Raw genomic sequence first — 11,829 nt, 5'->3', positions numbered from 1 at the left:
GCACAGGAATGCCCCGCAGCTGTCCAGGATAAAATCTAATAAAGGAATGTGGAGGAAATGTTGCCCAAGATAACAGCAACTCCTTTGCTTGAGTAGATCATGAATTTAGAAAGATAAAATTAGCCCCAAAATATTGCTGGAAATGTTGCTGGAAAAGCACAGCAAGTCAGGCAGCAAAGGAGAAGGAGAATCGACGAAGAAGGGCTTATGCCCAAAACATCGATTCTCCTGTTCCTTTGATGCTGCCTGACCTGCTGCACAGTTCAAGTTAGATTGAAACTGGGATTAAAGGGTTGAAAGTTCCAACAAGCCAGCTGTATCCTTACTGAATGCAGTTACTTTTGATAAAGTCACAGAAAGTTCCTTAGGATCACAATTGTTTAAACAGACAAGATTTTTAACAACCCAAAATATAAAACTACATACAGGCTGAGAGCATGTACCTGGAGCTATGCTGGCAAGTGAAGAATGGCAATCAGTTGCAGATGCTCCCACTGAACTAAATAGAAACATAGTGGACATTCGCAGTTGAGTTTGCTGGGCTTGATACAATAAATACTAGCAAAAAGGTGTGTTGAATAATTTGATCAGAAAGTTGCTAATTGATATTTGCATATAATAGTCAGAATAACCAGGACAGAGGAACAGATTGTCTCATTTCCAAACCCACTTTCATTACAACTGTTGTTACTAACTTCAACTCAACCCTTTTAATATCGCACACATCACAATCTCAACAGCTATACTTTCCATATAAAGCCGAATAAATTCAGAATAGGAAATAATCTGCAATGCAAACATTTATACAGAAGAGAGAGGCAGATGTAAATAGCCATTGCTTTGTCCCAGTTAGGGCTGATTGCTCAGGGAATATGCTGTTACAAGAGCAGCTCCTTTATCAAATAACCTCAATTTAAAAAATAGTTTGAGCTAGCCTATCATCCTCCAAAATACAATGTGCAGAACCATAATTCTTTTTAAAGCTGAAAGCACCACTTTCTTAAAAAACCTTATATTTGATTTAGAGACTTATTTTCACAAAACATGAATGAAAATTACATTGCTGTGAATTAACAGCATTAATTTAGTCAGCAGAGGGGGGCAGGAGAGAGGCAGGTTAAAGAAACACTCATGGAACAGTACGTTGGAAATATGTTCCACAGATCCAATCAGGGTACCAGTAAGACCTCTGTGCCTCACTGCAGCACAGCACATGTTTCCTGGTAATAAGTACACTAGTTGTGTAGATCCTGACTCCCTGATTGGCAATCACCATCCACTCTGGTAATGTAGATGCTCAGGAAGCATCAGAAGGCACTCAGATTGCCAGATTGAAGGGGAACCAGCAGGGATACCCCTAACCTCTCAGAGCTCTTAATCTGATGCACATACCCAAACTAATTGACAGAAGGTGTTGCTGGATAGGTACAGTATTACTATAGATGACCAAATCTTACATTTAAGTATTAAAACCATAATCTAAATTGTTGCCTTGCTTGACTAAACAAACTCGCCTTCTGCTAGAATCTGAGCATGCAGTGATTCCAAGAACAAAACAACTAAGAAAAACAAGATTTCAGCTCCATATTAAAGCATTCAATCTAAAGCGTGTTTTTCAGAACATAAACTGAAACGTGGATCATATAGCATTCAGTATTTCCAAAATACTCTAATGCCTAAAACTAGATCAGATAAGCCTTGTTTTAGTTCAAACCACTAAAGAACATCATGACAGTTTGTTTCCTACATTGAGTTATGTTCAACAAGATCAGTTTCACAGTATTGGCAGATAAAGATCGCAATTTAACTTTACAACCCTGTACAGAATTGGGAAACAGCAAATTTGGGATCATGTGACACTCGAAATATTGCAATATAGTAATAACAAATCATCTCCTTTCTAGCAAAAAAAGTATAAAATCAATTTTTTTCCCAAAATAAAGTCACTGTATCTTTACACCATGACTGTGATATTTAAGTATCACAACAAATACAGTACCAGGATTAATGCCAAATTACCAGGTCATAATGTTACAGCATCCTCAGGTATCAATAGTGCCTTAGCCTAAATATGGCAGTAATGAAGAGAAGCATCAAGTGGACTAAAAGTGATGATTGGAAAGTAGTGGAAATTATTTGACCTGACAAGTGACTTCATTTCACTTTGAAAAGTTTAGCAAACAGTATACTGCCAGCTGACTAATGAGTGTACTGTACACAGGAAACAAGTACAAGATGGCTCCTCCCTCTTCCCCAATGTGTGTACTTCATTTTGCGACAATGAAAATCTCTTTGCATAATCCTAGGCTGAAAGAGTTACTTGCTGTGTTGTACAGACTATTAGAACAGAAACACAGAGAAACAGAAAGGTCTCTTTATAATGGTACACGAGTATATTACAATAATTTCTCTGTGCACTGTGCCTGGAGTCAAGGCCTCTGCACAAGGCCAGATGTGTGAAATGTCTTCAGTTCTAGTCACTGTCTAAAAACATCATTTTTTTTTTTTTAAGTACTGAAAAACTTGTTAATTTTATAAACCTTCATCAGTTTCTCATTCGCCCTTTCATGTCCAATTCCTTTCAGTGGAGGCCCAGTCAAAGCCAGCAATTGGTAGAAATGTTATAACAAGCCTGTCTTACACCAATCACATGAGGTGTTCCCCGAGGGTTCTGACATTCCTTGCGACGGGAGTTCATGACAGGGTTTCCAGATGTCGACAGGATTTTCTGCATCCAACAAAATGCTGCTATGGGTTCAAAACAAAAAAAAACAAATTGCCCACTGAGAAAAGTAATTGCCAGATTCCTTGTATCTGGTATTGAAACCCGATTAAACTATATTATCTGCAGATACACATCTGATGATATTTTCCTGAAACTTCCAAAAGACTCTGTTGAAGCTGCACTAATCTGTGGCAGATGAATCTGTGTTGCCGCAGTACACAAGGTGCATTTAGTTCCTTGGTTTACATCCAGGGTTTAGTGCAGGTTCGCAGCAGCTATGGCAAAAGCTTCCTGGATTTCCCGCACTGTCAGAATCCGAGTCAACATTTGTTCCATGTGCTCCTTATTGATGGGTTGGGTGGAGTACCAGATCGGGCTGTTTGGGGCCACCACAGGCTCAGGCGTCAGGTAGAAGGTGTCATTTCTGCCCTTCACACTCTGGGGACTAAACAAACATTTTTGCTGGTTATTTGGGAAAAACAGAATTCTTCCCACATCTCTCAACACAAACCTTCCTCCTAGGTTACTGCACTACTGCATTCTATGCAATAAGAGCTTTTCCTCAGTGGAGTCAAAGTACAAAAAATAGATTTACAAGTGTAGTGCCAGAAAGGGGAGATCATAAGTATCAAGATTAGGGGATAAAATGGTAGTGTATGGCGGTGTCACTGGCGTAGTTATCCAGGAGCCAAGGCTAATGTTCTCATGAGAGAAAGTGAGGGCTGCAGATGCTGGAGATCAGAGCTGAAAATGTGTGGTTGGAAAAGCGCAGCAGGTCAGGCAGCATCCAAGGAGCAGGAGAATCGACGTTTCGGGTCCTGAAGAAGGACTCATGCCCGAAACATCGATTCTCCTGCTCCTTGGATGCTGCCTGACCTGCTGCGCTTTTCCAGCAACACATTTTCAGCTCAGTAATGTTCTCATGACATGGGTTCAAATGGCACAGAGCTAAGTATGTATTCAATAAAAGATCCAGATAAAAAGCTAACCTAAAGGCAACAATTAAAAAACCCATTTGATTTTCATGCCCTTTCGGGAAGGAAATACACCATCAACCTGGTTTGGCCGAAATGTGACTCCAATCTGTGGTCGGCTCTTAGCTGTCCTTTGGAATGGGGAGGGATGGACAATAAAGGCTACCCCAGCCAGTGATACCCTCACCTGATGAACAAATATTTAAAAAAATTTATCAGTAAGTTCAGTAAATGTGAGCGTTAGATGAAATGGGGGAAGAGAGAGGTTTTTCTTTTTTGCGGCTGTATTGTTTTCCTAACTCCATTCACAGATCAGTGGGGGCAGGAGCAAACCAAGGCCCAAGAGCTGTAAGATATGAAGGGGTAAACTCCAAAACACCAGAGATAAATAAAAATCAGACAATAGCGAAAGAGACTAAAGTTAAAAGGGAGTATCTTTAACGTTAAGTAATTAGAAAATTTAGCAACTGAGACCAAGTAAATTCAAATTTTAGTCAGAGTCATACACAAAAGGTTGTAAATATCTGGATTACTCCCAATGCCACTTGCTAGTGACTATAAAATAGGAGAAAAGGGCAGCTGAATGAATGGCTCAAGAGTTGGTGCAGGAGAGGGGCTTTGAGATTCCTGAATCACTGGGACAGTTTCTGGAGGTGGTGGAACCTGTATAAGCAGGATGGTCTGCACCGGATCCAGAATGGGACCAACATCATTGTGGGTGGGTTTGGTCGTGCTGCTGGAAGAATTTAAACAAGTTCAGCAGGGGCAGGGGACACTGTTAGTACAATCGATACTCAGAGTACTTTAGTAAAGAACCAAGGCAGAGGGAATCCAACCATGTTGAGTTTCCAGGAAGCAAGGCAAGGCTTGATGACCTCTATTTTGATAGTAGGAATATTAGAAGACAGACAGATGAGTTAAGGGTGTGGACTGACAAATGAAGCTTCAATGTTGTCGTCATGACAGAGACGTGGTTGAGGGAGGGGCAGCACTGACAAATCAACATTCTGAGGTATTGGATCTTCAGGCTGGACAGGGGAGGCTATAAAAGGGGATGCTACTTAAGGGATGATGGTAGAAAAGTAATGGCAAAAGTAAGAGCGCATGGGTGAACTGCAATAATTGTTCATTCCTGTCTGGTGCAAATAAAACTGCAGTTCTACTTCAGACATCACTAATTTGTGGAAGGACACATTTGAGACATCTGTACCTGTATGAGCTAGCAGGTTTATCACCTGAGCCAGCCAGACTCTAGTCATATGAGAGTAATCCTTATACTCTAGTAAAGAGAGTAATCCAGGAGAGTAATCCTCATACTCCAATATAGCAACAGCAAGGGTCACTTCTTCAATTACTGGGTTTCACTACACTTACCCAGATATTTGATTGGTAAAAGAATATTTATTAGTGATGAAATATTCATTTATTGGACTGATTTGCGATACCAAACAAGGAATGATAGAAGGCCAGAAGAATAACAGGACAGATTAATAGATCTGATCCAATTTAAAGTCACAAGCAGCAATAAGCATTGGATTGTGGCAACTTACAGAAAACATATCCTGAAACATTAATCAGAATGCAAATATTCTCACCATTTAAAGAGGTAGAAGTCATAGAGTTTGATGGGACACCGCAATGGGTTTTCTGGATTCTCTGACTGCTCTGCATACATATCGTCTGTAACTGAAACAATTGGAAACAAGATATTGCAGATTACACATTACTACAGAGTCACAGAAATGTAGCACAGGTGACCATGTAACTCAGTCTGTGCCTGCTCCTCCTAGTTAGTCCCATTCCCCTGCACTTTTGCCATCACCTTGCAACTGTTCCAAGTTTTTTCCAATTCCATTTTAGCTTGCATCTGCAACTATCAGGTAATGGATTCCAAACCTAATCTCCCAGTGTATAGAAGCTTTTAGTTGAAAATGTGTTGCTGGAAAAGCACAGCAGGTCAGGCAGCATCCAAGGAGCAGGAGAATCGACGTTCCGGGCATGAGCCCTTCTTCAGGAAACATCAGGACATGTTCCTGAAGGGCTCATGCTCGAAACGTCAATTCTCCTGCTCCTTGGATGCTGCACTTTTCCAGCAACACATTTTCAGCTCTGATCTCCAACATCTGCAGTCCTCACTTTCTCCTATAGAAGTTTTTACTCAGACTCAGTCATACAGCATAGAAACCAGACTCTTCGGTCCAACGGGTCTGCACCGACCAGACATCCCAATCCGACCAAGTCCCATTTGCCAGTATTTGGCCCAAATCCCTCTAAACCCTTCCTATTCATATGCCCATCAAGATGACTTTTAAATGTTGTAATTGTATCAGCCTTTACCACTTCCTCATTCCATAGACGCACCACCCTCAGTATCAAAATGTCACCCCTTCGTTCCCCTCTCACCTTAAACCTATGCCCTCTAGTTTTGGACTCCCCCACCCTAGGAAAAAAGACCCTTGTCTATTCACGAAATCTGTGTTCTCATTATTTTACAAACCTCTATAAAGGTCACCCCCTCAGCCTCCGTCGCACCAGGGAAAAAAAAAGCTCCAGCCTACTCAGCCTCTCTCTATAGCTCATATCCTCCAATCGTGGCAAAATTCTTGTAAATCCTTTCTGCACCCTCTCTTGTTTAACAGTATCTTTCCTGTAGAAGGGTGACAAGAATTGTCTGCAGTATTCCAGAAGTGGTCTCATCGATGTCCTGTACAGTTGCAACATGACATCCCAACTCCTATACTCAATGTTCTGACCAATGAAGGCAAACATGCCAACACCTTCTTCACCACCCTGTCCAATTGTGATCCCACTTTCAGGAACTATGCTCTTGGTATGTTGCCACTAGTTCTTTTATCTATCACCTTTAATAGGTGACCCCTAATTAGTAACCCAATCGCTACTGAGAAATAGCTTCACTATTTAGTTTATTTAACCATGAGATTTTACATAGCTCTATCAAGCCTGCTGTCTGATTGCAGCCAGAGTTCAGTGGGTGGCACTCCCACCTCAAGTCACAAGATTTGGTTAAAGTCTCACACTTGGTCTCGAGCTGAGTTTTTAGCTGGCGTGCTCAGATGGAAGTAAAATATCCCTGGGCAATAATTCAAAAGTTCAGGGTGCTATTTTTCTGGCCATCTATTTCTTGGAGGTGTATGTATCCTTTAAAGTTTTCCATGGTTTAGAGCAGTGATTCTCAACTGTTTTTGGGCCAAGGCCCCCCTAGGAATTCTTAGCTTCCAGGGCCTCTCTTTCAAACATGAATAAAACATGAACAGAGAGACAAAATCATTTATTATTGAACACCAGGAAAACACGAACATTTCGACATACCAGACAAAACTTTTTAAAAAATGACTATGAAATTAAACATCCATCAGGCCTAATGCGATCCTGGAGCTTGGTGCTTTTCTGCAAGTTTCATGATATCAGTCTCCAAATTAGGTTAGGCTTGGGTATTTCATTGGTTCAGTTACCAGGGCCTCCATAAACCCTTGGGGCTCTCCTTCCCCTTCAGTCTGTGGCCCCCTTCAAATGTACTAGGGCACCTAACAGGGTCATATGGCCCCTGTTCAGAATGGCTGGATTAGAGCATGCACCCTCTAGTCTAGTGAGTTTGGTAGAGTGAACAAGAATTTCTGCATCCCTGTAAACATCTACACATTATAATAGGTTCTGCATTACTGTAAAAACTGTTGGGAAGACCTGGCCATTGGTGTCTCATAAGATCCTACTTGACTCGCTCATTAAATCCTCAGATCACCACCATAGCAGGTGGTGCTATTGCCCTCAATCAGCTATTAATCTTTTCAGATCCAACACTGGGAACATCTCAATCTCCTAGTCAACATTCATTCTTCAATGAACATCACCAAAGATTTTCTAAGCTGGCTGAGATTTATTCTCCCAAATTTCTGCCACATATCTATCTGCTGTGAAGTGCTTTGTGATGTCTTGAAGTTGCAAAATGTTCTCTATAAATGCAAGTCTCTTGCCATTCTCTACAATTAACAGACCACCAATAGTTTCCCAACTCTGGAAGCAGAGATAGGTGATCTGTTGTGGTTACATTCTAACAAATTTCTTCTGTAATCTGTCCAGAGTCCTTCAGTCCCCAGTGCCATATCTACTTCTGGGCATAGTATTTTAAGTAGCTAAACTTGTTGCAAACAATGTATATACTAGAATAGAAGTCAATGTAAAAGTTGACCCCTTTTTTTGGCCAAAAATTCTGGAATTTTCACATTAAAAATTGATTTCATTTAAATGCCTACCCTAGTTATAAAGTCAGAGTCATAGACATGTACAGCACAGGAACAGACCCTTTGGTCAAACTCATCCATGCTGACCTGATGTCCTAACCTAATCTAGTCCCATTTGCCAACACTTGGCCCATACCCCTCTTAAAATCTCTTCCTATTCATATACGCCATCCTGTTGCCTTTTAAATGCTGTAATTGTACCAGCCTCCACCACTTCCTCTGGCAGCTCTTTCCATACATGCACCACCCTCTGCGTGAAAACGTTGCCCCATAGGTCTCTTTATATCTTCCTCTCTCACTCTAAACTTATGTCCTCTAGTTCTGGACTCTCCCATCCCAGAGAAAAGACCTTGTCTATTTATCCTATGATTTTATAAACCTCTAAGGTCACCCCCTCAGCCTCCGATGCTCCAGGGAAAACAGCCCCAGCCTATTCAACCTCTCCCCATAGCTCAAATCCTCCAACCCTGGCAACATCGTTATAAATCTATTCTGAACCCGTTCAAGTTTCAAAGCATCTTTCAGATTGGAAGGAGACCAGAATTGCACCCAACATTCCAACAGTGGCCTAACCAATGTCCTGTACAGCCACAACATGTCCTCCAAACTCCTATACTCAATGGTTTGACTAATAAAGGAAAGCATCCCAAACACCTTCACTGTCCTATCTACCTGCGACTCTATTTTCAAGGAGCTATGAACCTGCACTCCAAGGTTTTTGTCCATCATCACTCCCTATGACCTTACCATCAACTGTACAAGTTCTGCTAAGATTTGCTTTTCCAAAATGCAGCACCTCACATTTATCTAAATTAAACTCTATCTGCCACTTCTCAGCCCATTGGCCCATCTGATCAAGATCATGTTATACTCTGAGGTAACCTTCTTTGCTGTCCATGACACTTCCAATTTTGGTGCCATCTGCAAACTTACTAACTACACCTCCTATGTTCACATCCAAATCATTTATATAAATGACAAAAAGCAGTGGACCCAGCACCGATCCTTATGGCACACCACAGGCCTCCAATCAAAAACAAACCTCCACCACCACCCTCTGTCTTCTACCTGTGAACCAGTTCTGTATCCAAACGGCTCATTCTCCCTCTATTCCATGAGATCTAAACTTGCGAACCAGTCTCCCATGAGGAACTTTGTCAAACACCTTACTGAAGTCCACACAGATCACGTCCACCACTCTGCCCTCAATAATCCTCTGTTACTTCTTTAAAAAACTCAATCAAGTTTGTGAGACATATTTTCCCACGCACAAAGTCATGCTGACTATCCCTAATCAGTCCTTGCCTTTCCAAATAAATGTAAATCCTGTCCCTCAGGATTCCCTCCAACAACTTGCCCACCACCGATGTCAGGCTCACTGGTCTATAATTCCCTGGCCTTTCCTTACCTCCTTTCTTAAATAGGAGCACCACGTTAGCCAACCTCCAGTTATCTGTCACCTCACTTCTGACTATCGATGATACAAATATCTCAGCAAGGGGCAAGCTATCACTTCCCTAGCTTCCCACATAACTCTATGGTACACCTGATCAGATCCTGGGGATTTGTCCACTTTTATACGTTTCAAGACATTCAGCACCTCCTCCTCTGTCATATGGACATTTTTCAAGATGTCACCATTTATTTCCCCACATTCTATGTCTTCCATGTCCTTTTCCACAGTAAATACTGATGCAAAATACACATTTAGTATTTCCCCTATCCCATGCAGCTCCACGCACAAGCCATCTTGCTGATCTTTGAGGGGCCCTATTCTCTCCTGAGTTACCCTTTTGTCCTTAATATATTTATAAAATCCCTTTGGATTCTCTTCAACCTTATTTGCCAAAGCTATCCCATGTCCCCTTTTTGCCCTCCTGATTTCCCTCTTAAGAATATTCCTACTACCTTTATAGTCTAAGGATTCCTCGATCTCTCCTGGTTGTACTTGACATATACTTTTTTTTAAAAAATCAAACCCTCAATTTCTTTTGTCATCTAGCATTCCCTATACCTACTAGCCTTTCCTTTCACCCTAACAGGAATAGTGTGTCTTTGGACTCATCGCATTTCTGAAGGCTTCCCATTTTCCAGCCGTCCCTTTCCCTGCGAACATCTGTCCCCAATACCGACAAAATTAGCTTTCCTCCAATTTAGAACTTTAACTTTTAGATCTGGTCTCTCCTTTTCCATCACTATTTTAAAACTAATACAATTATGGACGCTGGCCCCAAAGTGCTCCCCCATTGACACCTCAGTCACCTGCCCTGCCTTATTTCTGAAGAGTAGGTCAAGTTTTGCACCTTCTCTAGTAGGAATATCTACATATTGAATCAGAAAATTTTCTTGTACACATACGTTCCTCTCCATGACAGTCCCAATATATGTTTGGGAAGTTAAAACCGCCTACCGTAACCACTCTGTTATTCTTACAGATAACTGAAATCACCTTACAAATTTGTTTCTCAATTTCCCGTTGACTATTACGCATCTATAATACAATCCCAATCAGGAGATCATTCCTTTCTTATTTTTCAGTTCCACACAAATAACTTACCTGGATGTATCCCCAGGAATATCCTGCCAAGTACAGCAGTTCACAGATAATAGATCAATGTTTGTGAATCAAGGCATTATCCTATATATGATTTGGAGCTGCCAGTGCTGGACTGGGGTGTACAAATTTAAAAGTCACACCACACCAGGTTATAGTCCAACAGGTTTAATCAGAAGCACGAGCTTTCAGAGCGCCGCTCCTTCATTAATGTTGTATTTGTAACTTTGTACACCCCAGTCCAAAACCGGCATCTCCAAATCTTGACTACTATCGACATCACTAACCGCCGGCTTAAAGTGGAGAGGATCTACCAAGAAGATCGCTCATGTCGACACAGACATCATGTTTCTACAGAAATGCAGGCAAGCAGAAAAGACAATCACCTGAAGGAGCGGCGCTCAGAAACCCTAGTGCTTCCAATTAAACCTGTTGGACTATAACCTGGTGTTGTGATTTTTAAACTTTGTACACCCCAATCCAACATCGGCATCTCCAAATTACGACTACTATCGATACCACTAACTGCCAGCTTAAAGTGGAGAGGATCTCCAAGAAGATCGCTCATATCAACACAGGCATCAAGTTTCTCAGAAATGCAGGCAAGCAGACAACCACCTGATGAAGGAGCGGCGCTCCAAAAGCTAGTGCTTCCAATTAAACCTGTTGGACTGTAACCTGGTGTTGTGATTTTTAACTTTGTACATCCTATACATAAATGTTATGACGAGGAAATAATTTTTTTTGTGCTATTATGTGTTTTGATGTATAATTCATACCAATGTTAGGCTATGGATTTCTTAAGTTCATTCTTGAACAAGCACTATAATTAGTCTGATTAGTTTATTACACCATTTCCTATATTAGACCAAATGCATTTACTTCACTATGTAGCTGCTGACAATTTCTCAGTGATTGGTGAGACTGGCGAGAGTGAAACCTGATAATTTTTTTAAAATCAGAAATAAAAGCTTAAAATGTTAGTTTGAAAAACTAAAACAACATTAGAGGATAGAAAATGGAGGGAAATGGAAGAATGTAAGAAACTTTAAGATGCATCAGGTCAGTCAGGTAACAACCTTCCTTTGTGTGCCGCTCAGCTAAACTCAGTTCCCCATAGCACTCATGGAATTACTAATTCATTGTGCATAAATTTCTATCCTCAAAAGTAGTATTCATGTGATAGTCGATCCCGTAAACTTAACCTTTAAAAATTAGTCTAAAAATTTTGACTTTTACACGCGTATAAACGATGTGCTGTTTGGCCTCTGATGTATGGCACCTCAGTACAATTTTTAAAATTCATCCATGGGATGA

At 41.0% G+C, this 11,829-nt stretch overlaps 1 protein-coding gene across 3 annotated transcripts in view; it reads right to left on the bottom strand.

The window, feature by feature from the left end:
• Window positions 1–682: 682 nt before the first annotated feature.
• LOC122559112 (transcriptional regulator QRICH1-like) overlaps window positions 683–11,829 on the bottom strand; it is a 75,667-nt gene continuing 64,520 nt past the window's right edge. For all 3 annotated transcript variants that reach the window (XM_043708423.1, XM_043708420.1, XM_043708424.1), the window contains exons 9-10: window positions 5,295–5,385; window positions 683–3,170 (exon numbers count right to left, since the gene is read on the bottom strand). In XM_043708423.1, coding sequence (XP_043564358.1) covers window positions 2,981–3,170; window positions 5,295–5,385 — 281 coding nt within the window. In that variant the 3' untranslated portion in view covers window positions 683–2,980. The remainder of the gene's footprint in view (window positions 3,171–5,294; window positions 5,386–11,829) is intronic.

Source organism: Chiloscyllium plagiosum, chromosome 18 (assembly GCF_004010195.1).
Source record: "Chiloscyllium plagiosum isolate BGI_BamShark_2017 chromosome 18, ASM401019v2, whole genome shotgun sequence".
In the NCBI taxonomy this organism is placed as follows: domain Eukaryota; kingdom Metazoa; phylum Chordata; class Chondrichthyes; order Orectolobiformes; family Hemiscylliidae; genus Chiloscyllium; species Chiloscyllium plagiosum.
This window is presented reverse-complemented; position numbering and strand designations above follow the sequence as displayed.